The sequence below is a fragment of the Mustela nivalis genome (assembly GCF_964662115.1).
Source record: "Mustela nivalis genome assembly, chromosome: 8".
In the NCBI taxonomy this organism is placed as follows: domain Eukaryota; kingdom Metazoa; phylum Chordata; class Mammalia; order Carnivora; family Mustelidae; genus Mustela; species Mustela nivalis.
The window spans coordinates 52,871,062-52,898,906 of record NC_139027.1 but is presented as its reverse complement, the minus strand read 5'-3'; the positions used below and the strand labels follow the sequence as shown (position 1 = coordinate 52,898,906).

Here is a 27,845-nt window from a genome sequence, read left to right as displayed (position 1 = left end):
GGTTTCAGCCAGCTCCACCAATGGGAGATAGGCAAAGTGGCTCGCTTTCTGTAGCTCTGGGCCAATACTAACAAAGCAAAAGGGGGTTGTCGGCATAGAACCAATGGAAAACAGGGAAGGAGCACGAGGCGGAGTTGCGAATCCTGTCACCAATTGGAAAGGGGGGGTGGAGCCCGGGCCTTGTCAAGCGTGACCAACCAGAGAGAGGAGCGGACTCTAGGGGGCGGGGCTGTAATGCTTTTCCCCAATCGGACAAGGCCAGGGGCGGGGCATTCTTTAGGGTGCCCAATGAGGAACGCAGCCGAAGCGGGCCTGTCAAGAGAAGGGCCTGGGGGCGGGGGGATGGTGAGTCGGAGATAAACACTCCGCGGCGGTGGCGGCTGCTGCTCTTCTTCGGGTTCTGTCACGGTGTCGGCGGTGCCCAGCTCACCGGACCCCCTTCGCCGCTTCCGGCGAGCGTGGTCGGCAGAGAGGCTCTCTCAACCCTGCTCTGCGGGGTCCACAGCAGAGCGCGGGTGTCCGGCGGCGGCGGCGAGCCCGTGGGCAGTGGGGGTTGGTCCCGTGGCTCCGGCCCCCGGTGCAGAATGGCGGCGGCGGTTCGGATGAACATCCAGATGCTGCTGGAGGCGGCTGACTACCTGGAGCGGCGGGAGAGAGGTGCACGGGGACGGGAGGGGTCCATCCCGAGCCGGGGCCGGGGGCTCTGAGGGACCCGGCCGCGGGGTAGGGGCGCCCAGCCTCTCTGGGGGTGGTTGGAGGCGCAGAGACCGCGACCGCGAGCGCTCCCAACCCCTCCAGCTCTCCCCACGCGCGGTCCGAAGGGAGGCCGCTGCTGCCCCAAAGGCAATGAATGAGGGTGGGGAAAGGGGCCGCTGCCTCCGGAGTCCCGAGCGCTGCCCCCCCACCGCAAAGCAAATGGGGTGCCTGGGGTCCTCTCGGCCAGACCCTTGGTTTACCCCACCGGGGCTTGTCCGGAGCGGCCCCCAATTGGGCCTGGAGCCCCGTCTCCCAGCTGGAGGAGCAGGGATTCCCCTGCGTGCCCCCTTCCCGGCCCTCTGGGTTTCGGGTGTTTGCCCCGCACCTTCGCCCGAGGCTGGTCCCACTTAAAGCACGCCAACCTGCTGGACGTTGCCAGTGGGGAACCCAAGCTCCATGAGCTCAGCGACTTGCTGTGTCTTTCTCAACAATGAGCAGCTGGAATGCTTCTTACACCTGCTCCGAACTGAGGGTATTCACACAATTAAAAAAAAAAAAATCATTGTTCTAAGAATTCCACCTTGCATCGTTTGTTTCTTAACACAATATTCTTTTAATGAAAAATAAAATTTAAAAAGGAAATACTGTAGAGGGGAGAGAATATTGAATGTTCTAGGCTCATTCATTAACTGGATCCTTCGATTTTCTAGAAGCTGAACATGGTTATGCCTCCATGTTACCATACAATAACAAGGACAGAGATGCCTTAAAACGGAGGAACAAATCCAAGAAGAATAACAGCAGTAGCAGGTAATTTGGTAAATATTTCTCTTTCTCTGTTAGATTACACTGCAGATGATACAAACTGCAGAATGGAAGTTGTCTGTTGTGATTATAACACAGTAAATACATTAAGTAGCGATCATGATTCAGTCAGGCACACATGGTCTTAAGCCATTGGAGGAAGGAGCCCTTGTGTTTGAGTTGAGACAGAAGAGAGAAATGGAAGTGTTTTACATTTCTTTATGAACTTTTAAACTTTATTTTGCTTTTCTTCCCTTTTGGAACAAAAATCTATGGAAACTTCCAGTGAGATTAGGAACAATGACAATATGTTGCCTTCAGAAATCAGATTAAAGGCAGGTTTTTTTTATAATTGGAAATGCTGGACATTATCCATTTCTTTTACTTTTCATAGTGAAGATTTTATAAACATGCTAAAGTATCCAATTTAGTGTAGGTGGTAAGATTTCATATTTGACATGTAAATGAAATGCAGTGGTTTGTCTCATAAACTGTTAAATCTGTTTATAGTGGCAAAGAGGAATGATGGAGGTTAAGACCTGCCTTTTTGGTGATGGAAAATTAATATTAAAATATTAATATGCCACAACCCTTTTATGTTAGCCTTCTAGTTCTTAAAAATCTGTGAATTTCACTAGGAAGTATGTGGTTAATGATCAGTGAAATCACATTAAAACCCTGAGTATAGTTCATGCTACCTATGATGTACTCTATTAATGTTACTTTCCCCTTTTTCCCTTCTTTGCCCTTAAAATATAAGTTAGCTAGGAAATCTCTGTTAGGTCTATTTACTTATACCTTTCATTCCAATAGTCATTCACATTTTCATCACTGACTTAGAATCCTTATTCCTGGCTGCAAGTAACTGTATTTGGTTAGCCTCTGTGGCATAATACAGATCACTAAAAGCCAGGAGGTCCCATTTAAACCTAAAACTCACTTGCTCTTACTGCTGCTTCTGTCCTTGACTCATCCCATTGTACTTAGTGTTGGTAGAACCACAGGATGTGAGCCACACACATGTGCTAAGCTCTTGAATAAGAAGGCACCTGAGGGATGAACCTGGTAATTAACAACCTCGTGGCTTTTCCTTTCCCTCCCATGTTTCACATTACTTGAAGGTGGTAGCTAATAGATCTGTGGGTGGGTATTAAGGGCCTATAAGAAGAATGTTAATATTGACTTGCAGGGGGATAAAACAATTTAGCTATGTTGCATTTTGTTACAGTATTCTTTGAATTTTGTTTGGAAGAACTTTGAAGCCTTTTTGTTTATTTTTCCTGAAAAGGGTACTCCATTTGTTACTTTTATTCTTGTCCACTCATTATTTGGAAGGAATTGTCCACTCTGCTAGTCAAGGCTTAATCTTTAGCACTTTATTTTTCCCTAAGTTTCATAGGAAAGTTGGAAGAGGTTCAGTGGTGGGGAGAGGAAGAGAAAGGGATATTGAAAGAGAAGCAGGCTGGTCCTCAAAGGTGATTAGGAAAGAAAAATAATGATAGTTGAGAAATGCAAGCCAAGAAACAGATTCTTTCTCTTTACTATCCAGTGCTATTATGGAAGAAATAGCTATAACTACTGAGTTTTGGAAAAGCTGTCTTCTGTTAATGGGTTTGGTTTGCTTTCCATGGTTACAGACCAGAGGCTATCACAGTTTCCCATGTTCTTGACCATTAAAGAATTCGTGTCATATCCTCAGTGGTGCAAGGATCTCTGAGAGAGACCTTAATTAAACCTGGACATGGCACCAAGCAAACATGAAGCAAGAGTAGGTGGTTTTGTTTAAATGTGATCAGGTAAGGAATGACCCTTACCTTAGCAGTGAGACATCGCCCCAGAGAATGCAGTTTGACCCCTTTGATTTGAATTAGACTTCTCTCCAAGGCCATGTATGGTCAGGATTTTGCAGTGAGGTAAGGGCGATGGCGAGATTACTGCTGGTTTACATAACCACCAGATAATAGTTTATTCTTGTTAATTCAGGTTCAAGTGCTGTGCTCTTTGGTTGTAGAGTCAGGGGACTACTTTTACTTGGACAATAAAAAAATAAATAAGATTTAGCCACATATCCAACTTCTTGGGAACTAAAAATGCAGATTTTAATCCAATTTCTCTAGTTGCTTGTTTAAAAAAAACAAAAATGAAATTTAAATATTGATCGCTTCAGAATCATCCAGAGAACTACTGGAATACAGGGAGTGAACTCTTTTTTTCTTTCCTACTGGTTTTTGAAATGAGTTACTAATCATTTAGAATTGAAATCCAGAGTTGTTTTTAAAGGTCTGTTTTGTTAAACTGTAGAGCAGGCTTTGGCACTCATGAAACGGGAAGTTCAGGACCTGCCTCCTAGCTCTTCTATGCAACAGGGGTATATAGCTGAGCTGACATGGAGACTCTTTTTGAACCCAAGAACTTTCCCCATTCTCATACACTCTGTAGTTTGGCTTAGTTATCTTTTTGTGAGCATATATATATATACATATATTCTTTTTTAAGTAGGTTCCACGCCCAGCGTGGAGCTCAGTGTGGGGCTTGAACTCGACCCTGAGACCAAGACCTGAACTGAGATCAAGAGTCAGATGTTAACTGACTCAGCCACCCAGGTGCCCCTTGTAAGAATGTATTTTTAAATGGTGACATTAGATGTAAGTCCCCTTGTAAAAATCATAATGTGTTCAGTACTTTTAAGATTTTATTTATTTATTTGAGAGAGTTAAAGCATGGAGGGGGGTAGGTTCAGAGGGAGTAGCAGACTCCCCACGGAGCAGGGAGCCCGATGTGGGACTCCGTCCTGTGACTCCAGGATCATGACCTGAGCCGAAGGCAGACACTCAACCGACTGAGGCACCTAGGTCCCTGTGTTCAAGACTCTTAAGTAATCAGATAAGATCTGTAGTTTCCAAAACTGTTCAAAGTCTAGAAGGAGTTGTCCTTCCTATGGAATTTGTTTAAAAGTTTATCTTGGGGATTCAGAATTTTTCTTGTATGTAGCTTCAAAGAATCCAGAAATTTTAGCTAAGAGTGCCCTGCATGCTATTCTCTGTAATCAGAGATGATATGCTTTCAAATACCCAGCCTTCTGTCCTCCACCACCTTCCTGGGATGGTCCTTGCCCACAATTAAATAGGGAAATCCTGACCAACTGCTGTCATATACTTTCATGCATTTAAAAAATCTGTCAGACTTTGAACTTGTTATTCCCTGTTAAAACTAAAATGCCACATGCTTTAAAGCCAAAGGTTTGTAGCGCGGGCCCAACTTGTTAACTGTGATATCCTGCCAGCCATTGCAGGAAGTAAATCTTCAGAAAAATGTAACTGAAGAAGGCTAAGGGAAAACCAAGCAAATCAATATAAAGCTTTTACAGTAACCAATTTTGAGGTCCTTTACCTAGAAAACAAATACTCTAAAACTTAAAATACTGTCATTATTTTCTCAGTTTTCCTCATTAATAAAAATTGGTGTCCCAGGAGCCTTGTGGAAGAGAAGTTTTATTGCAGGATTGGAAATGTCTCATTCTGAGACTACAAACCCCTACACACACCCCACCAGCCTTCTCTGGTGTGAATGAACTTGGGTGTGATTGCCTCCCCAGTATAAATGAGTGGTGGAGCATTCACAGAGGTCCTGTTTTTCTGTGATTACTGTGAGAATTTCTCTGTAGGCCCAGAAGATTCTGGCCTGAGCCAGGGCACTGTCTCCTGAACTGTTTAGATTCCAGAGAATTTCCATGAAGAAAAGTCAAGATTCAGCTCCTTTATAACGCTGGGAGGTTCCTCAAATTTATAATTAGGGAGGAGTTGTGTGAGGAGGACACTGTAGTGGCCATATTGACTGGCTTCCTGTGACTTCTGTGGAAATCTGTCTATAAATTCTTAGACCAGGCCTTATATTCAGGGTCAGCTATAAACACTTTAATAACAGGATTTCACATCCACCACAGCTTTCGTCCAAGGCTCTCTAATCACTTTTACAGTTGCTACCTCATTGATCTATGTGTGTTGAGTAGATAATTGACACTAATTTTTACTCCCATTTTACAGAGGGGTTAATCAAGGACAAGATGGTAAAGGATTTTGTTTCTTCTACAGCACCAGTCAGTGGCAAAGCTAGACTTCACAATTCACCCTCACCGAAGCTTTAAACCAATCCGTATCGTCTTTATGTGGAGCTCAGTTTTAGAAGCCCTTTCCCGAAATCCTCTGGGAGCTGTTCACCAGTAGCGTTTTTCAGGAGGGTGGACATGATCAGATAATTACGTCAGGGAGTAGAAAGATTGAGGGATGAGGGATTATTTTTATCCACTTAAAATTGTATCCTATTGTTAAGAAACTTAGCATAAAAATTTGGTGTATCTACTCATCTAGAAAAACTGCAGGATTCAGGGGGGTGACACCACCACTCTTCTACCCTCAGCCTGAAGAAAGCTTCTTCACTGTTCTAGAACCCGAATTCGCATCACATGGCACAGCTGTTTTTCTCTTTGTATAAATAGACCCCTTTTATTTCCTTTCTTAAAATGGATTACATTTCCACCAGGGATTGCACGCCTCTTAAATTGGCCACTTGTCCTTGAACTCTATTTTACACATTTACGTTTATCTAACTCCTCAAAGGAACTGATTTGTGTAGCAGAGCCCACTGAGTTTTCCTTCCCTTTCTGTTTTCTCTCCTGCCAACTCTGGAGAGAAAGAAGTTAAAATAACTGTATTGGTGTTGAAGCAGTCCTTTAAGAGCAGAAGAATCTCACTTTTTTCTTACTGTTCCTTCTTTCAGATCAACTCACAATGAAATGGAGAAGAATAGGTGAGTTGGGGATTTGGGGGTGGGATGGGGGTCTCTTTGATATGTCCTCTGATTTTGGAGACATGGCTGTTTTTTCTTGGCTCTTCCCACAGGCAACACCTGATATATGAGTTTCCTCTAGTCGGTTGAGCAGCGCTGCCCCTAAATCACTTAGGTAGACGAAGGGCTTGCAAGGTTCCAGAAACCACACCCCCACCCCTCACTCTTGCCACCTGCTTCTCCTAAGGAGCGCCTTCCTGGGTGACTGTTTCACAGGCCAAAGCATTTTAGGTCATGAGCCATGTTTCCACAAATAGTGTTTTTTAAAAAAATGACATGCTGCTGAATATAATTGGTAGTTCTGTCTTAAATCGTGTACACACCCAGATATATATAAATATACATACATATGTGTGTGTATTTACAGTTTACTTGAGAATAAAGATTCTCAAAATTCAGGCAAATATATGCATAGCACAAATTGGAGATGGTGATTCACTAGTGGAGGCCTGCCACCCTCCCTGGGATCCATCTGGCTGAGCCTGAGTTGATCTCTCTCACCTGGATTGCCTCTTGCTGTTTGTTTGAATCTTTAGTTTTTAAATTTGGTTTGCCCCTTCTTCAATGATGTAGCCTAGTGGATCTTGACTCTGGTTGTACTTAGTCACTTGCGAAGTTTTTATTTTAATGTTTTCTTAAAAATATTTTTGTATTAAATTACATTTATTCACTTGGGGAGAAGGAACAGATTTTATTTCTGCCAATTTTATAAAAGAACTTCTAGAAATCTTCAAATATATGAGAACAAATAATGTAATCGAGTTCTGTGTATCCATTACCCAGCTTCAACCATCATTATCATTTTGTCAATCTTAGATAATCAAAACTACCCCTCTCCGTGGAGTATTTTAAAGCAAATCTTTTATCTCTAATAAAGACTTAAAAAAAGAAATAACCACTTTTACTATGCTGTGGTGGGAGGGAGAATTAATAGTCATTCCTTGCGGGGCTTTAAAAAAGGAAAGAAAGAAACCAATGCTCAGACCTCACCCCTAGAAATTCTGCTTTAATTGGTTTGGGTTGAGACTCTGCTCTAGTATTTTTTTTAAAAGCTCCCCAGGTGATTCTCATGTGCTGCCAGGGCTGAGAACCATTGAACAAGCTTCATTCTGGTCTCCGAGCGCCCATCAATTTGAAATACAGGCTACTTGTTCAGACTGAGTGGCTTTCTCGGTGCTCTGCGTGAGCGAGATGATGATGGGTAGTGATGGTTCTGCAAATACATATGGTTATTTCATGCAAACCTTCTTTGAAGACGGAGCTTGCCTCTGAAAGTCAGGATCTGAATGACCCGTTCCACTGGGAAAGGGCAGACCTGACTTACTGGAAAAGAGAAGGTTGGAACAGGGTGAACCCGTAGCGTGACTCCGCTGAAGAATTCCGTGTGTGCCTCACTGCACACGTGCTCCCATCCCTCTTCTTCCCTTTTAATTATTCTGTGATTGGGACTGTGTTTGAAGTCAGAGCTTCCTTTATGCTTTAGGGATTTCCGGCTCATGAATTGGGAACTCAAAAGTATCTTTTAAGTTGGAAAGGTAGTCAGATGTGGCCTCTCTTTCTCATCTTTGGATTCTCAGCTTTCTGCCTTGGGGGTGAACTGAGTAAACTGGGACTCTTTCTGCTGAAAAGTCTTCTAGTTCTCCTCCCCCACCTTACTTAGGCATTTACTTTTTTATTATTCCATTAGACAGTCATTTTGTTATGAAAATTTTACCCCTTTGGGTAAGGGCTTTTGCACTTACCACTACTTTATGCTTTTTACCTATGCAAGAATGCCACACAATGTCAGTTTTCCTTTTTAGCCATTCAGCCGCGTTTATTTTTTGCCTCCAGTGTCTCCAGAACTTGTGCTCAGTACTAGGTATTAAATGAGTTCACACTGGGGGTATTAGATCAGCATGATCCTCATCCGTGAGAAGTGTAGTCTGTCTAATGGGAAAGACGGAGAGAGCATCTCAATGAACACACTATGTGCTCAGATTGAGGTATACATGAGAGGCTGTAGAGGCAAAGAATCCAGAAAACTAGATTTGGAGCCCCCACTGAGCAAGCTGCTTCTAATTCACACAGCTTCCGTGTGACCAGTCCACTTTTGCTTGCTGAAGACTTATCTAGTTTCCTTACTGTCCTTTCTTTTTTGGAATTCGGTCTTTTAAGGTCTTGATAATTCTTTCTCTAGTCCAGAGCATGTGAACAGAAAAGAAGGAAGTAAAGACTCAAATTTCTTAATTTAACCAAACATTGGTTGCTGCAGTCCAGGAGAGGAACTTAAAGTAGCTCCGTTTTTCTCCCCATATGAGTGTAGATGCTTAAGAATCTTCGGTTTTGAAGACGGCTGAGCAGCCACTGTGGTCGTCTCCTGGTTTTAGTAGTTGGTTCCCATAAGAGAACCCTGCTTTGCCAAGTGCATGTGCACTTTAGCCATTTTTTACCTTAAAACATCACATAGAAAGATTGACATGACTCTTAAAAAAAAACAAAAACCTTAGGAAAAGAGCTTTCAACAATGGGAATTTGTTTTCCTCTTTGATACCGCAGAGTTGATTATGCTTGGGTTAGATTTTTAAACAGAATCCTTTTCTGTGGCACTCACTGAGCCACCCAGGCGCCCCATGGTTTTTCTTTTTAAAACTAATCTTACAGGGGCGCCTGGGTGGCTCAGTGGGTTAAGCCGCTGCCTTCGGCTCAAGTCATGATCTCAGGGTCCTGGGATGGAGCCCCGCATCGGACTCTCTGCTCGGTAGGGAGCCTGCTTCCTCCTCTCTCTCTATCTGCCTGCCTCTCTGCCTGCTTGTGATCTCTCTCTGTCAAATAAATAAATAAAATCTTTAAAAAAAAACAAAAACTAATCTTACAGGGACACCTGGGAGGCTCATCAGTTAAGCATCTGCCTGCAGCTCAGGTCATGATCCTGGGGTCCTGGGATGGAGTCCCATCTCAGGCTCTCCACTCAGGAGCAAGTCTGCTTCTCTCTCTCCTTCTGTGATCTTTCTCACACTTGCTCTCTCTCTCTCAAATAAATGTAATCTTTAAAAAAAAAGAAAAAAAAAACCAATCTTACCGAAAATTTTGAGAACTATAGAGAGTCTAAGAACAATTTAAATCATCCATAATTCTAGCTGCCAGAAGACAGCAGTGGAACTTTGAAGTGTATCGCCAAAGTTGCTTTTGGAAAATGACTTAAATATATAGTTTGGGGGGCGCCTGGGTGGCTCAGATGGTTAAGCATCTGCCTTCGGCTCAGGTCATGATCTTGGGGTCCTGGGATCGAGCCCCACATCGGGCTCCCTGTGGGGAGCCTGCTTCACCCTTGGCCTCTGCCTCTCTCTTTCTCATAATAAGTAAAATTGTTAAAAATATATATATAGTTTAGGGTAGAAAATTGGGAAGTTCCAAAAAGCACAAAAAATATAAAAATCGCCTGTCCTAGGTCTTGCAGTAGTAACAGCTGCTAATATTCCTAGTAAGTTCTGTACCCATCTAGGTTTTGTGCATGCCTTTTTTTTTTTTTTTAATCAACATGGGATCCCACAGTAAATAATATCTATCTTCATTTCAAGCTACATTATCAATATTTTCCAGTGTCAAGTCTCCTCTAACATTACTTTTAGTAATGTTTAGTAATGTTCTCTCCTACAGATGGGCGGTAACTCATATAACCAGTCCCCTGCTTTAGGTTCTTTCCTGTATTTGGCTAATACACACAGTACTTCCTTAAACTACGTCGTAGATAAACCACTGTCCACCATAATTACATCCTTAAGGTGAACTTACAGTTGTGGAAATAATGATAGACACATTGTTAGGGTTTTCGATGTGACTGCTGATTGCCCACCGGCAGATTATCGGCTGTATTTTCCTTACACCTTCACAAGGTGATATTATAATTGAAGACCTTTATGAAGTTGATACGTAAAAAGTAAAAACAGACAACTTGTTTCAATTTGCATTTCTTACGTCACTAGCATAATCAAATCATTTTCTTACCTTTTTGTGTTTATGCTGCCTGTTAATAACCGTTGCCCAATTTTCTACTCAGGCATTCTTTTTCCCCTTACTTTGAAAAGATTTTATATGTGAAGGATATATATGAAAGAGATTGCCCCTTTGAGTATCATATTATTGTCCAGTTTATCATTTCATTTAACAGAATCCATTTTCTCTCACTGTCTGAACTTGCTACCTCTATTGTATACTAAATTCATGTTTGTGGCTGAGTCCGTTTCTAGACTGGTTCTTCTGTTCCGCTGATCATCTGCTCTGCTCTTCCTCTGCCAGTGAATATTGTTTCAGTCATTGAGGTTTTACCATGAACTTCGAGATCTGGTAAAGCAAATCCCTACTCCCTTCTCCTTTTATTTCTTTTTTTAATTTTACCATGTTGTTAGCTGTTTTTACTAGTTTATTTTTCCCTACAAATTGTATGGTCAACCCATCTCCACAACATCCAAATCCTTTTGGGACTTTCAAAATCAAAATCTAATAATTTTAGTATAAATGAACCTTTTAAAAGTTCATGTTCTTGGGGTGCCTGGGTGGCTCAGTGGGTTAAAGCCTCTGCCTTCGGCTCAGGTCATGATCTCAGGGTCCTGGGATCGGCCCCACGTTGGGCGCTCTGCTCAGCAGGAAGCCTGCTTCCTCCTCGCTCTCTGCCTGCCTCTCTGCCTGCTTGTGATCTCTGTGAAATAAATAAATAAAATATTTTAAAATAAATAAATAAAAGTTCATGTTCACGTATTAGCTTTTTCCATCCGGATTTGGTATGTGACTTCATTTATTCAGATCCATTTTCTCTCTGAAGTTTTATAGTGTTTCCCTGTACATCTTGCATATTTCTTTTAAGAGGTATTCAGACATACACACACATATACATATATATCCATATATATAAATTTTTAAGATTTTATTTATTTATTTGACAGAGATCACAAGTAGGCAGAGAGGCAGGCAGAGAGGGGGAGGAAGCAGGCTCCCTGCTGAGCAGAGAACCCTATGTGGGGCTCCATCCCAGGACTCTGGGATCATGACCTGAGCCAAAGGCAGAGGCTTTAACTCACTGAGCCACCCAGGCACCCCAATTTTTAAATCACTATTATATTCCCATCGTAATTACTAATTAACTCTTATTGGAATATAGGAAAATTTTGAATCTTGTTGTTGTTATATGGCTTTGTTGATAATAATTCGTCTGTTTTCTGGGAATTCCTCTGGTCTCAGTGCCTTTCAATAACACTTTAGCAAATGGACACTGACTGCATATAAGCTGTAGTCAGTGGGTCAGGAGTCAGGTGCTAGGTTGGACTTTTTTTCAAAAGAAGGCTCTGGAATCTTCTTTAATAATAGGCACTCGTTTTTCTGGAATGGTACATATGCAGGCCTTGCTGGAATTAGGCAGCTAGCTGGTCTAGAGAGATTACCTCTGCTAGAGTCTTCTGACCCCATGACAAAAGATTTTTGTGTACGCTCTGTGGGGAGGACTCAGCAGCCTGATCTAAGCTATTATTTTCATTTGGTCTAACAGTATTGCAGTAGCCTCTGGTCTGGAATGAGAAATCCCTGCAATCAGGTCTCTTCTGGCGATATTCTAATTGATTGCAGGTCCCTATCATTATTTCCACTTTCCAAATGGCCAAGCTCCTCCTATCGGAAGAGGGTAGGGGTGTAACATTTGCATCAGGCCCGAGTTGTGGTAGGCATTGCGCCACTCTTACTGTTTCTGAACTTTCTTGACCACATTCAGATTTCACTCTAGAGTGTTGTAATGAATCTGCATTGCTTTGTTGCCACATGGGGCTAAGGGCATGGCCTGGTTATTACAAAGAAGGGATGTAGTTATCAGTGTGCAAATCTGGTCTACATTGAAGGTAGAACACCCAGATTTGTACTTCTAGAATCTGTTTTCCTTGGACTATACCTCTTGGATAGATGGCATCTGCCCTTGGAAAAACTTGGAGAGGGGTGCCTGGGTGGCTCAGTGGGTTAAAGCCTCTGCTTTCGGCTTAGGTCATGATCCCAGGGTTCTGGGATCGAGCCCCGCATTGGGCTCTCTGCTCAGCAGGGAGCCTGCTTTCCTTCCTCTCTCTCTGCCTGCCTCTCTGTCTACCTGTGATCTCTGTCTGTCAAATAAATTAAAAAAAAAAAAAAAAGAAAAACTTGGAGAAAAGACCTATGCTGCTTATTCAACTAATTTCCAGTCCCCGCTGGAGCACTGGGGGCACTGCCTGACTTTTTGTCATAAGCATTAATAGTCAAAAGGTGAGAAAGCTAGCAGGTTCTAGCCATGATATGTATTGGGTCCATTTTAAAAATTGGTCTCTGGAAAGGACATATTAATGAATATACTATGCATTTCATACTTTAGTGGAGAAGTGATCTTATAACTTCAAAATGTAGCCACTGTGAATTGCTGTTTATGCCTTGTTCATCAAGTGACCTGTTCCCCCCACTACTAGCATATAGAACTATCTCTGTATCTTTTATGAAGATTCCTTATCACAATTATCAAAAATCTTCAAAACCTTCCTAGGTTCTAATTAAGTTGGTAATAGTGATGCATCTGGCAATTATTTATAAAGGGATCATTTTCGGGAAAGGAGGAGAGTCCTTTTTTTCCCCTCAAAGCATGACTTGTAGTCTTCACCCGGACCTTTTGTTTGACCAGGTAAGGCTCTGTTCTTAACCCCAAATCTGGAGGAAGGATCTCTTGTGACCTGTAATCACTTTTAGGGAGTAATTTTTGACCCCATGAGATGATTTGTTTCTTCTTATTCTATACTAAACCTTTTTTTCTCACTATACAGCTCATATGTAGCATATCTGAAATTTTTATTAAACCTCCATTTATCCTGTAGAATTTATGAAGCTATTTAATTGGCTAAATCTGTGCCCATACAAAGCTAGGAAATAAGATGGTGAAACTTTACAGTTAAATCAGCTATTGTTTGTTGTTTGCTTTTTTTCCTTTGGTGAAGAATATGAAGCCCAGTTTTCTTTCTTTTTTTTTTTTTTTTTTTTAAGACATCTATTTATTTATTTGACAGAGAGAGAGATCACAAGTAGGCAGAGAGGCAGGCAGAGAGAGGAGGAAGCAGGCTCCCCGCCGAGCAGAGAGCCTGATGTGGGGCTCCATCCCAGGACCCTGAAACCATGACCTGAGCAGAAGGCAAAGGCTTTAACCCACTGAGCCACCCAGGCGCCCCATAAAGCCCAGTTTTAATGAAAAGTAGTTCTCAGTGAGGTACCGTGTATCTTTGTTAGGTAGGGCTTTTCCCAAAGAGAAGGGACCTGGATTGCCTAAAATACCAGATTCTACTCTCAGATCAGCAACTGCAGATACATTGTTATTTCTGGGCTCCAGTGGATTAACATGAAATGAAGGTCTTGATCTTTCCTGTTACTTGGTAATGAAAGAACAATTGGCTATGTAGGAAGTCTGTGTGTGAATGAATGAAGAAATGAATGTGATCTATTTGGAAAGGGAAAAAAACAGATTCTGATGTTCTGTGGAAGCTTGACACCTTGTAAGTCAAGATATGGGTGGGGGAAAAGAAAGAATAGGCTTTATAGAGGGCAAAGGGGAGCCTGTTCTAGAACTTTTGGTGAGAGCTGCTATTTGTAATAACCTGAAGGTAGTTCAGATCAATAATTCTTCAATAATTTGTTTACTTTTGTTGTCCAACTAAATTTCAAGAAGCACCAAGGCAGGGACTTGATCTAACTGAGCATTGTATCCAAGTACCTGTGAAAGTAGCAGTACACAGTAATCCTCCCTGGGAAATGTAGTTGGAGTAAATGAATGAAAGAGTCAAGTGTATGTTTCCATATTTCTACCTGTGAACTTACTTATCTACCCCTTTCACTGGCTGCCATCCTGTACACTCTGTTGTCACCTTCTAATTCTTTGTCCTGTCCTATACTTGACTATGAAAGGAAAGCATTCAGTTAGACCTTCAGTTTAAAAAAAAAAAAAAAAAAATCTCTGACAGTAGTCCTCCCTTACCACGCAGACACGCACATATGTCCTGTTGGATACCATTCCCACTCCTGACCATGTTCAAGTCAGGAAGAACTTTTTGGGTAACCTAGCAAATTCAGGAGCACTATCAGGTGGCACAGTCTACTTCTGATCTTACTCTTTTCCCAGTTTATTCCCCAGTTGACAAATCTGTTGGCCTGAGAGGGAGAGAGACATGGATAGACTAGAGGGAGCTTAAGTCTGGGGGCAGAAATAAAGTGAGAAGCTTTCAGAACTTTCTTTTTTTTTTTAGATCGTATTTATTTATTTTGACAGAGAAAACGCAAGTAGGCAGAGCAGCAGGCAGAGGGAGAAGGAGAAGCAGGCTCTCCGCTGAGCAGGGAGCCCGATGTGGGCCTCGATCCCAGGACCCTGGGATGATGACCTGAGCCAAAGGCAGATGCTTAACCGACTGAGCCACCCAGGTGCCCCACATTCAGAACTGTCTTAAGAGCACACTGGCTGGTCCGGGTGCCTTCTGTCAGTGCCCAAGCTCTGGTATGTGGTAGTGCCTCAAGCAGCCCAGAGCCACCTCATTAATGACTTCCTTTCACTTGGGTGTTTAGTTTTCCATAATTCATGGCTGACAAGATTTAAGGAATATGGACAACAGTGTGCTATCAAACAGACAACAGTGTGCTAAATATGAAATATAAATATTTTATATTTAAATCTTTAATATATTTGGAATTTATTTTGATGTCCGTCTCCCTACTTCTCTATTTTCTCAATAATTCATTCCTTTCCCAAGGATTTGCAGTGTTACCTCTGTTATATGTTAAATTCATACCTATATCTTCAGTCTGTTTCTGGGAATTTTTTATTCTGTTCACTTGATTTGTCTGCCCATTCCTTTATTTTTTAATTATTAAAGCTTTATAATACAATTTAGTATCTGGTATAGCACATTCCTCCTCATTCTTCTTTTTCAAAAATCTGGCAATCCCTTATACCTGTGTTGTTCTAGATGGAGTTTAGACTCCTGTAGATTCTACAGGAGTCTAAACTCTACATGAGTCCCAGCATTAAGAAGAACATTTAGGATTTTTTTTTTTTCCTGGAACTAGGTTTAATTTGTGGACAGACTTGGGCAACATTGGCTTCTTTGCTTTTAAGTTTCATATCTAGGAGGGTGCCACTTTTTTCCATTTACTCAGATTTTCTTATGTATCTCAGCAACGTTTTATAGTTTCCTTCCAAAGCTGTTTTAAGTTCATTCTTAAATATGCTCTCCTTTCTTCTTGCTGTTGTTTGAGAGAGATTGTAGGTGCTTTGGCTATAGACAGCACACCCAGAGATGTGCTTGGCTTTCCAAGGTCAGTATTTGCAGCTGTATTTTCTTTGGGCTGTTGAAGGGCAGCGGGAGCAGGGAGGGTCGGGTGCTCTTCAGCGCCCCCCGCCCCAGCCTTGGGCTCCCTTCTACCCAACACCACATGACGTTTGGCCAAGAAGTTTTTTCTATTGCATGCATTAGCTTTATAAGATCCTTGCTGAGTTTTTGAATTTTTTAAATTCCAGTATAGTTAACCTAGTGTAATAATTAGGTTCAGGTGTACAATATGACGGATTCAGCACTTCCACACATTGCCCAGTATCCGTCCCAAGTGCCCTCCTTAATGCCCCTTGCTGGTTTCCCTCCTCCCCCACCCGCCTCCCCTCTGGTAACTGTAGGTTGGTTCTCTCTAGTTAAGAGCCTGATTCTTGGTTTGCCTCTTTTTTCTTTTTTGCCTTTGCTCGTTTGTTTTGTTAAAACTCTGCATGTGAGTGAAATCATACAGTATTTGTCTTTCTTTGACTTATTTCACTTAGCATTATACTCTTCTAGCTCCATCCACACCGTTGCAAAGGAAGATTTCATTCTTAGGGTAGAATAATACTGTGTCATGTGTATATTTATACCGCATCTTCCTTATCCGTTCATCTGTCCGTAGACACTTGAGCTGCTGCCATACATGGGCTGTTGGAGAGAATGCTGTTGTTTATAAGTTGTTTTGAATTAGTGTTTAGTTGTTTTACAGTAGTGCGATTGCTGGATCATAGGGTAGCTCTATTGTTAACTTTTTGAAGAACCTCCACACTTTGCCACAGTGGCTGCACCAGTTTGCATTTCCACCAGCAGTGTAAGAGGGTTCCTTTTTCTCCACATCTTTGCCCCCACTTGTTGTGTTTTTTATTTTAGCCATTCTGAGATACGAGGTGGTGATGAGTGAGGTCAAGCACCTTTTCATATGTCTTTTGGCCATCTGTAGGTCTTCTTTGGAGAAATGTCCATTCGTGTCTTCTCCCCATCTTTAATTTGATTATATTTTTGGGGTGGTGTTATATCAGCTCTTTATATATTTTGGGTACTAACCCTTTATTGGATATGGCATTTGCAAATATCACCTCCCATTCAGTAGGTTGCTTTTGTTGATGGTCTCCTTCACTGTCCTTGATTTTTTTTTTAATGTAAAAATAGTATCTTTAGCATAAGCAAGATCTGTATTGCCATAGAAAATAGGTTACAAGTGTTTACTTTAAGGAAGACTTGGATTTTTACCAGATAGCCTCTATCTACCTAGTGAGACACTTTGAGTCCCCTTTTGATTTTCAGAGGAATATTATAGTGCTATCCAAATCTGTTTGTTCCCTGTAATTGTTGGTCTACAGAAGAAGCTAGAATTGAAAGAATAACTGCTACCACATAGCGAACACTCCTGTCAGACTCTGGCCAGGGACTTCCATACCTTGTCCCAGTTAATATACTGGTGCTGTCAGGCATGGTGTTCCTGTCTGCTGCTGAGGAAGTTGGTGCCACGTGGAGTGAAGGGATTAGCTCAAGGTCACCTAGGAAGTCAGTGGCAAAGCCAAGGTCCCAAACCTTTGCTCTTCTTACATACGACACTGGCATTTGGTTGTATGGTGACTATTAAAAGAATTAAAAACAAAAATAGAATTTGAGATCCTTTTCAAAATCTTAAAAACTGTAGTTTGTATCTAGTTTAGTTATCCCTAGTCACAGGGCACACTGGATTCTAAGCATTACTGATTATAGCTCAGATCAAAGATTGGTCTCTTTATGCCACTGTAGACCAAAGGTGTATCTGTCCCTTCAGAATAATTAAAGCAGTATTTCTGAAGAGTCAGCACATGAAGTTTGTCAAAGTTTATGACCTGGGAACAAAGCAGTTGGATCTGCACAAACAGAAGAGGCAGCTGGGAGCAGGAGGGAGCCAGGACTCGGCACAACCCTCTTCTCCTGGGGGCGGGGAGCTGGGAGGCAGCTCTGGGCAACCGGTAGAGGACTGGCTGAAGAAGATGGGACGGGAGGAGGTCTCAGTGGGGAGCAGACTGGGGTATGGAGTAGCTTCCTGTTAAGTACGAGTGGTAGAACCTCTGCTGGTTCCCCAAGGGGGAGGTAGACCTGGTTCAAAACGGGATACTGATCCCCCTCCTTGAGGACCACAGCCCTGGCCAGGGGAGTTGTCCGGACTGGGGAGGAAGAGCTGAGGCAGCTGCTTGTGTTACTTGCTCTAGATCCCGTGATTCCTGGGTGCTCTCAAGGCCGGCTAAAGGGTTCCAGATCCTGGGTGCGGCATGCCCGTGTGTGTCTCAGGGTTGAGGAGCCTCAAGGGCAGCTTTTACAGAGGGGTCTGTTGGCTTGTTTATCTGATTCGGGAGTCGAATTTTGCTATTACATGACAGAACTGAGCCCACTCCGTAGACCTCACCCCTCCCCTATGGCTGGCCCAGGTGCCGGCCTGGGGATGTCTGCAGGCAGGTGGGCAGGGCAGCCATTGGGCACTTGAGGAGGCCAAGGCAGGCACTACTAAGGACAGAAGTTGGCTTTGGATCTCGACAAAATTATGGGGAAAGTTCTGGTCTTATTTTCATAGACCCAGGCCAAAAAAACACACTCCATGTACACGTATTATCCTTAGCTTGAATTAGTCAAATGGCTTATTTCTAGTTTCACAACTTGAAGTGTTCTTTGGAAAAACCCACATTTGGGTAGTGAGAATTATACTTTTCTGGGCTAGACTCCCTATAGAACTAGAAATGACGATGCATGGAAAGATGACTTTATTATATTTTTATCAGTAGACAAACTTCCTAAAAAATTTACATACTCATATTTGCAATAAACCCACATCATAAAATGACTAATAGGACTCTGTTCTGAATCATGCTGTCTTTGCAGGTAACAAGTTAAACTGAAAAATGTCTGCATCTAATTTTTGAACTCTTTTTCCTCACTTGACAGTTTGTTTGTAAACTTTGGGAGAAATAATTTGGATAACTGTATAATTGACTTTATCTTCTCATGGTGTTTCTTATATGATCTGTTTTCATGACTCTTCTTGAATGTTATCATCCAAGGTGAATAGGTCCATTTTACACACAGGTTCTGCTTTGCTTTTTCCCGCCTGCAGTGGTAGGCGGAGCATACCTGTCATGGGACCCTTTGCTTGTGGCCATTCCACACGGACAGGGTTTCAGGGCAAGTGGAAGTCTTACCAAAGAGTAAGGCATTTTTGTGCCATTAAATCTTCCTAGCTCAAGAGCAAATGCTGTGCTCTTCAAATCTGTCCAAGCTTCAAGGGCCCTCGGAGAGTCTAGGACAGCTCCTCTGAGAGCTAGACAAGGAAGGAGGCTTGGAAGCAGATGAGACACGGGCTCATCAGGATGTCTAATGTACCATTTGTTAGGTCTGCCTTGGGAGGAACATCCCGAAGTCTTGGTATGAAGGGTGTGAAGGGACTTCCTTGGTTGTTATCATACATATGGACCTCTTGGAGCTTTCTGAAGCCATTTTTACTTTCACTAATATGGTCAAAAATTTTAAGTGGTAAGGGGAGCAAATTAAACTTTAAGGTTGTCTCCCAGTTCAGCTGGTAGCCTCCCAGGCTCTTAGGAACTCCGCTCTGGGTGGTTGTGTGTGGGCTGTGGGCATGTATCAAAAACCCCAGGAGCCGGAGCACTGTTGAAGGAGCAGAGGTGGAGGAGAGATGGACTGTGTCCTCCAGAAACTTTTATGGTCTAGTTGAATAGTGATGCAACCCACTCAGCAGACATTTATTAAGGAAGTGGGAGGGGGAGGCACCATAGTAACTCAGCAGTGATTAAGCAGCAGTCCAACCTTCTGAGGAGTTTGCAATGAATGAGTGGTTAAGTAGCAAATACCAAATGATTCCAACAGAACAGTGAATGTCCCCTTGACTAGTATAAACCAGGAAGTACTCAGAAAGTGGAGGAATCACAATGGGTTGGAATGGCCTGTGAAGGCTTTTAGGATGTGGTAGGCTGAGGCAAAAACTCTGAATCCTCGGTGTTTCTCCCACTCGCGGGATCTGCTAGGTTCCTGACTAAAGCACAAAGAAATGAAGTGTTAATTTCCAAAACTTTAGGGACTCCGGTCGGTGACTAAAGATCTCTCTTGAGGGGCTCACTGCAGCTTCTGCCTCCCCCGGGCTTTCTCCCTTCCCGCTCTGTCCCACTGTGCCTCTGGGCCCCCTCTGGGGCCCACATGTGGTTATCTCTAGCTGTTCTGCATGGCTGTGTAGTGTAGCAATGCTTATGATGTGCTTGCTCTTTTTAAAAGATTTATTTATTTGACAGACAGAGATCACAAGTAGGCAGAGAGGCAGGCAGAGAGAGAGGGGGAAGCAGGCTCCCCACTGAGCAGAGAGCCCAATGCGGGGCTTGATTCCAGGACTGAGATCACGACCCGAGCTGAAGGCAGAGAGGCTCAACCCACTGAGCCACCCAGGCGCCCCTCATTTTCTTTAATGTACTTTTTGAACAGTTTACATAGTTGAAAAGCCAAAAGATACAAGTCATTCAGTGAATATTACCTTATTCCCACCTCTTCCTTGACTTCTCTCTCCTTGCTGTTAGATTAGTTTCTTACTTATTGTTCAAGATTTTATGTCTATAGAAAAAAACATAATTACTTTTCCTCTGTTTTGTCCAGAGATGGCATGTTGTATGCATGGTATGGTATCTTGCTTTTCTTCATTTCACAATGTATCTGAGAGTTTTTTCCTGGTAGTAAGTAGAGCACATTCTGGTTCTTTTCATAGCTGCATAGTCTTCCACCGGATAGCTACACGATAATTTTTTTAACCAGGTCTCAATGTTAGTGACTTAGTGGATTTTATCTTCGCTATTCTAAAGCAAGCTGTAATGAGTAACCACAAAGGCCATTCATGTGTGTTAATGCTACATACAGCAGTGCTCGAGTTCTAGTGGCCCATGAATGGGAAAAGAAGAAGTATGGATTGAAAGGATTCAAACCCTGGCATGTGCGGTCAGGTCACATTCAAACCCAGAAACTTGGAGATAACCTGACAAATATGCCTAATAAGAGTAGATCTTAGTCCCTTCCCTAACACACCTGTATTATAAAGAGATGAGAAAACCCCAGTTTTGGCTTCTCTATGGCTTTCACCAGAGTTGTCCAATGTCCAAAGATGTTTGTTTGACCAGACGTCATTGGTGGTGTTGGGCCTGGGCCTGGGCAACTTCCTACTCTTTTAGAACTTGTTTTTCCAGAGGGCCTTCTGGCGTACTGTGAAATTCTCAATGCTACTGTGACCTTGTTTTTTTAGGCGGGCCCATCTTCGCTTGTGCCTGGAGAAGTTGAAGGGGCTGGTTCCGCTTGGGCCGGAATCGAACCGACACACTACATTGAGTTTATTGACAAAAGCCAAATTGCACATAAAGGTAAGAAGATCCTTGGGATTCGTTTTTAGCTTTACCTGTCCATTAAGGATTTGTCTGTTGATGAGGGGTAGCAAATGTGTATCATCCTCCAGCCTGCCTCTTTGATGATCTCAGGCATCCCAAACCAAACATGTCCAGAACCCAACTCAGTATTTCTCACCCTTGTGTAGCAGCAGTTAAAGGGTCCTCTAATTGTCCGTTTGATTAAGCCAAAAACTCAGGGTCAGCCTTGCTATCCCTTGCTCTGTTAGCCATATCTGAGTCCTCTCCAAGACCTAAATATTTCACAGGCTAACTCCCATTTCACCCTACCATCTACTGCAGTGAACTCCTCAGAGGCCTCCCTGTATTCCTCTAGCCGCCTCTGAGCTAAGCTCTGTGCTTCCCAAGAGTAGTCCTTCCAAAGCCCAAGTCAGCATGTCACCCTGTTTAAAATTCTTCAGTGGCTCAGGGCAGACTGTCAGCAGGCCTGCCCCAGGCTGCATGACCTGGCCCTTACCTGCCTGTACAGTGGCATCTTGGGCCCTGTGCCCTTTCAGCCCCTTGCACTTGTCATGCTCTCTAACCACAGGGCCTTTGTACGTGCTGTTCCCTCTGGTTGGTATGTTTTCTCCTCCTTTCTTCACCTAGTTAACTTCTTGTCATCCTTTAGATCTCAACACAGGTATCACTAGCTCAGGGAAGCCTTTCTTGACCTGCTTACGTCCTTCCTGCGACAGTTGAGCTATTATTAGATATCTTTCTCTCTCTTAGCACTTATCACAGTTGTCATCTGACCATGGTTTGTGTGACTGTTTGGTTGTCTCCATTGTCGGAGGAGGGGACGAGGTCTTGATGCTCACCTTGTATCCCTAGCACCTCCCAGAGGGTCTGAAACAGGCCGTGTGTAGCACGTAGCTTGAAGAGCAAAAGGTGAGAGAGTAAAGTGGTAGTCAGACTGCCGCAAGCCACAGTCGGAGCTCACTGTTTAGCAATAACCCTTTAGTCACTGTTGGACAAATGTCTCCTTAATTATGGCTAGTGACCTGCCTTCATGACCGTTCTGGAGGGAAAAAGAACCTCTGTCTAGAGCAACATAACCACAGTTAAACAGATTCATAGAAACAAGTGGTCTTTGGAAATGCATTTAAGCTCTTATGTTGGACAGTTTGGAATCAGGACTTGCAAAGACTGTTTCCTGCTACTGAACAGAAGTTAATTGAGATCTGGAATAACTCAGGTGTTGATATCATTAGAACACGGAGCTGACGAACCCTCCTTCTGCATGGCCGTGTCACAGCTCCCAGCCCGAGGAGGGCTGTAGTTCAGAGAGCGGTGCTCAGGGTATTCCCCACAGACCTGGGGGGCTGCTAGCTCTTCCCCAGCATTAGAGGGGCTGAGCTCAGCCCCCAGATCCCTACCTGTGACTGTGCAGGTAGCCACAGCGAGGTTGGTGCCGCAGAGCATAGCCAAAGGCAGGAGGCCCCCATCCTGCCCTGGGAGAAGTCAGACAAGAGACACCGAAGGGCTTCTGAGGAAAACCAGCCTGTCAGGGGGCTCGAAGGCAAGATGCAGAGTCCTTGCCCATTTGGAAGTTGGCCTGCGGGCTCCAACAGCTCCCCATTTGACTTGCAGAAACTTGAAGATTGTGACAGAAAAGCCATTCACCAAATAGACCAGCTTCAGCGAGAGCAGCGGCACCTGAAGCGGCAGCTGGAGAAGCTGGGCATCGAGAGGATACGGATGGACAGCATCGGCTCCACGGTCTCCTCAGAGCGCTCAGACTCTGACAGGGGTGAGCACCTGCCGTGTGTGTGTGTGTGTGTGTGTGTGTGTGTGTGTGTGTGTGTGTGTGTCTGTCTGTCTGTCCCCAGAGGCCACACCAGGGAGGAACAGAGACCTGGCCCCCTTGAGTTGTCACGATGTCCAATCACTGGACCCCCAGTGACGAGTCCCTCTTCCTCCTCGCACTCCGGCTGGGGCTCCAGTGCAGGGCCTGGCGGGGCTGGCTTGGCGGTTGGGCCTGAGCATCCTGTGGCGTGCCTCCACCCGTGTCTCTTGTCCTTCCCGCAGAAGAGATGGACGTGGACGTTGAAAGCACAGACTATCTCACGGGCGACTTGGACTGGAGCAGCAGCAGCGTGAGCGACTCGGACGAGCGGGGCAGCATGCAGAGCCTGGGCAGTGACGAGGGCTACTCCAGCTCCAGCATGAAGAGAATAAAGCTCCAGGACAATCACAAGACGTGTCTGGGCCTCTGAGAGCGCGGGGTCGCCGCGGCTGCCTCCCGGAGGGCTCTGCCGGCCGAGCGGATTAGGTAGCGTATCAGACCCAACCACAGTCCCCTTGCACGTCAGCCTCCGTGTACCACCTGTACCAGAACCAGCTCTGTAAACGTTTTCCAGGAAGTGCTTAGGATGGTGGGTTTCTGATTGCATCCACTAGTTTCTCTTTCTCTCCATAAAAATCCGTCTGCCAGACTGTACATTCCAATCACTCTGAAGCACCCAAGAATTCTCAGACCGAATAAGCAACTTTCACCACCCAGCACTCTCCCCCTCCTTATTTACTGTCCCCGGGTAGTCTAGCATACCTGTCTTAAAGTTTTCTGGCTATGTTACTCACCTAGCAGGAATGTCCGAATGTGTCTTGTGCTTAGGAAATGGAAGGAAACAAACTTTTTAAGTTGAGATCCTGATCTCAGAACTCCAAAGTAAGCTTTGAAAGCGGCATTTAAGAGCACTTCACCGTGGACCTCACGCCAGTGAGGAGTCAGGAACACCTCCAGAAAACACACCCTTCACCCGCTCCCCCTGCTCACCCCGCCCCCCACCCAGCCGCGTGTGGATGGGAGCAGTAGTTTTCGCCTGGAAGTGGACACCGTGCTAGAGCACGTCTTTGGGGTCGCACAGCTCATGCAAGCTCCAGCAGCGTTTGTTGTCACAAACAGGACGGTACAATCTCTTTGTGTGCGATGTTCTTGGGACTGCGCTGCATACTGCTATCCCAAGGCACGTTTTCCCCTCAAAGTTTGTTATGCTACTTGTCTCTGGAACGTTTTTTTTTCCTACCTCAGAGATAAACGAGATCTCCATTTCCCACTTAACACAAAGTGATTATGCCTTTTTTTCACCCCAAAATAAGTGACATTGGGTCCAACTCTAATCTATTTTCCTATTTAACTTTCAGCAATAACTGAGCTTTGGCACTAGCTGAGCTAGTGTCCATCATCAGTGAAAGGAAAAGTCCACATTTCTACCCTGTGTTGCAGGTGAACGGGAGGGGATGGTACAGTGTTATTAGAATTCCTCTCCTTATTTTTGGATACACCCAGAAACTTCTTTATGGAGGCTTCTGGGGTTGCTAGTTTAAAAGGCTGATCTTTCTTTTTGGTTATGATTTCTCCCTCAAGTGGTCTCCCACTTTGTAGCATTTTTATTTAAGCTAAAACAGAGCACATGTATATGTACATAAGACACATTAAATCTATAAATACTATTTATTCATTTTATATAAACTAATGTAATGGAAAACAAATTCTTATGACTTTGTGCTTTTATAGATGTTCTAGAAACTTTGTATGTAGGTATCTACAAAATTGGTTCATTCCCCTTAATATTTTTGCATTCATATTTTTGAGGTCGAGGTTTTCAGCCTCTGGCAAATCTTTTTCATTGAATTTGAACCATTTGTAAAACCTGTGATGCTGAAACAGAGTGTGTGTCACAAAGTGACAAGAACATTCCTAAAATCCACAGACGCACTGCAACCTAAGGGCTCCACGGCTGAAGCAGCGGCAGGCGGGTGGCCGCCCTGAGCCCCCACTGCCTGTGGTCTCTGGCCCCCCAGCCTCGCCTCGCCTCCAGCGCCTCCAACTTCTACACGACTCAGAGTTCAAATGCGCTCCACGCAGAAGCTCATTCATTAGAGTGGTCTAAACAAAGCAAGATTGTTTTTGTTCTTTCATTTTAATGATTCTAATGTATTAAAAATTTTAATTGGAAATAGTCGATTCTTTAAATGATTCCAAAGTCATCTGTACTTCTGTTTTTGTTTTGTTCTGTTTTTTTTTTTTTTTTTTTTTTTTTTTTCCTGAATTTCAGCTTTTGCGGGGGGGGGGGTGAGGGCGGGTTAGGTGACACAAAGGATTTTTTTTTTTTTTTTTTTTTTGGAATCTTTTCCAATGACCAGCTGAAGATTTGCACTGAAATACAACTTGTATGCCTTTCGCATTTTTAAAGCCTGCTTCCTGAATTTAAGCAGAGTGATAGTGTTCAAAGAGCCAGCTCAGCCTGTAACATGTTTGAAAAGATGTATCTGCACTTTGAGGTCCCTTTCGAATGCCATTCGCTAGACCTCTCAAGCGTTTTAATTGCTACATTGAAGCCCGTCACAAGGCCAAGATGCTGGATGCCAAATGGCATCGAAAACTCAAGACTTTGGGCAAAGCTGGTGGGCTTGCTTTGGGGGAGGGAAGGGAACAGAATTTGTGTATTTGTTCGATTTAGAAATAAGGCATCTGAGAGATGCCGTTATTTTCTGTGTTTAAGTTAAACTGCATTTTTGTCTTTTGGTTGAAATCTGAAATGTACTGTCCCAATATAAAACAGTAATTATTTGACCTTTGCACTGTTTGTCTGGTCCTTTTCAATTTGACTGCATATATAATGTGGAAATGGATATGTTTTTAATGCACTTGTGATAAACTGACACCAGGGTTAGACCTTACTTTGCAAAAGCTCGAGGTGGACCGAATTGGCATGGCAGCCAGGCCTCTCTCTGACCAAAACTGTAACCTTCAGGACCAGCAAACTCAGCCCGAGGCAGCTACTCCCCTTCCCCACGTGGCTATCAGCGGCCCTGATTTGCCAACCTGTCCTCTCATTCACTGATCCACCAGCGTGACTGTTCAGAGCTATAAAGTCTTTTTGGTTGTTTAGGGTTTTTTAAAGAAAAATGAAAAACCTTTCTATGAGGGTTGTTGGGGGGAGGGATGGGCAAAGATAGAAACCCCAGCCTTTAAGACTTTGACAATTGTACTTAACTATAGATGTGTGTAAATATAGGCACATGCATATTTTTATGTAAAATTGATTTTAAAAGACAAGAGAAATCTATACTCTCCGATACCATTGCAGTGCAGATGGGATAAGAAGAGTATGTAGTCCAGTTTTGTGCAGTGAGAAAACTACGTCTGTGTGCTTCTGTGAACAGCCCAGAAAGCCTAGCTTTCTCCGCCTGTTGGCTTAACACGGCAAAGCACCCAGGGGATTGTGTGGGTTTTCTGCTGCTGAGCAAAGATCTTGAATTCTTCAAGGTGCTGCTAGTGACCGCTGACTCCTGTGTCTAGTCACAGACCTAATGCTAGTTTGTGATGCCCTTTGAATCACTATTTTGAGCAGGATCTAAATTCCTCTCCCAGTGTACCCCAGACTCAATTTCAGGGTCAATTCAAAATTGAGCACTGTGGTAGGGCCCTGACCTGGCATTCAGCCCGTGGAGCAGGTTTCTTCTAAGGAAAGTGTTGTCCTTTAACCTCTGCTTGTTTTCAAAAGAAACAAAGGGTCCTTACCTGGGTTTCCCGTGGGCCTCTCTGATCCTTCCCCAGAGTGGCTAAGAACAGATCCTGGGCTGTGGGGTGAAAAAAAAAAAGTGTCAACTAGGTAGGATGGTGGTGCTCAAAATAACTGTCTAGCGGGGTCTTGGGGGGTTGCAAATGGGTGTTATGGGCTTTTTTTCTTCTTGCCTCTGCTCCATCCTTTAAAGAGAAAACTTATTTTTGAAAAGTATATACATACACATTTAGGTTTTTATACCATACTGTATCAGCAAGAATACCACTTTGTGTTTTATAATCTGTTCCTGAATCTGTCTTCTCTTCCTTCTCTGCTTGTTTCCCAAGCTTCTTTGCCTTCCTCCTCTACCTGCTGTGTATAGAACCCCAGGAAGTCCAGTGCCACAAGGCGATTTCCTGCAGGTCAACCTGGGTTTTGTTTTTTGGGGTTGTTGTTGTTGTTTTCCTGTGTCTAACTCTTGGATACCGCATGCTTAGGTAGCTGGCTACTGAGTTTTCAAATCCTTTCTGGGAGAAGATGACCCAAAGACCCTTGCAGACGGGGTGGTTTTTCTCATTCAGATCTCTGTGACTATGGGATGTTTTGTTCTCAAAGCTATCTGGGGATGGGGAGGGGTGTGTGTGCAATATGCGATTTATCATGATTTCTTCAATATTTGTTCCATGGATGCTTTTCTTAATTCTTCTGAAGGAAGAAATAACTGGCACTTCTAAAGTCAGCTCTTGACTGGCTGAAGAAATTGAGTATCTTTGTCTTCTCTCAAAATCATAAAATGAGAATTAGTGAGGCACCCGATTCTAAGGTTTATCCAAATTTTTTTATTTTGATTTTTTATTCTGGGAAGGGTGGTAAGTTGATGGGGCATTCCTCATTTTAGCATTTACCTGAGAACCAAACTTGCCTTTTACCCCTTGTCCCTAGAATTGGTGCTCTGGGAATATTGCTGTTAACCATCAATGTTGGGGCCATCTTTCTAGTAAACACAGCCTAAACAGGGGAGCAGCAGATGAGAGAGTATGGAATTCTGTTTCCAGATGTTTATTTCTTGGTGTAAATAATGAAGCCAATGTAAATCCTGTGTCAAGATCTAGAGAATGGTGCTTTTTACTACAGTTAGCACATGCATTTTTAGAACTACTACATGTTTTAGAGAATCTTTGCTGTGTATATGTAAACTTCTGTACTGTTCCACCGTTAACAAATAAATTATTTCATTATTAAAGAAA

General features: G+C 43.5%; 1 protein-coding gene across 2 annotated transcripts; it reads left to right on the top strand.

The window, feature by feature from the left end:
• Positions 1 to 288: 288 nt before the first annotated feature.
• On the top strand, positions 289 to 27,845 carry MXD1 (MAX dimerization protein 1). Of its 2 annotated transcripts, XR_014315111.1 has the most exons (7): positions 354 to 657; positions 1,407 to 1,506; positions 6,277 to 6,306; positions 20,950 to 21,064; positions 22,679 to 22,838; positions 23,117 to 23,360; positions 24,802 to 27,845. XR_014315111.1 is itself a non-coding variant. In XM_082744095.1 (6 exons), the coding sequence occupies exons 1-6, from the start codon at positions 585 to 587 to the stop codon at positions 23,302 to 23,304; spliced, it is 666 nt and encodes a 221-aa protein (XP_082600221.1). In that variant the 5' UTR covers positions 289 to 584; the 3' UTR covers positions 23,305 to 27,845. The 2 variants fall into 2 exon arrangements, 1 of the variants encoding a protein (XP_082600221.1); XM_082744095.1 differs by having other exon boundaries at positions 289 to 657; positions 23,117 to 27,845.

Excerpts from the sequence above, each read along its gene's own strand:
- MXD1 (XM_082744095.1), top strand. The coding sequence starts at position 585 with ATGGCGGCGGCGGTTCGGATGAACATCCAGATGCTGCTGGAGGCGGCT. Across the intron at positions 658-1,406 it reads CCTGGAGCGGCGGGAGAGAG|AAGCTGAACATGGTTATGCC; the intron begins GTGCACGGGGAC and ends TCGATTTTCTAG. Across the intron at positions 1,507-6,276 it reads AAGAATAACAGCAGTAGCAG|ATCAACTCACAATGAAATGG; the intron begins GTAATTTGGTAA and ends TCCTTCTTTCAG.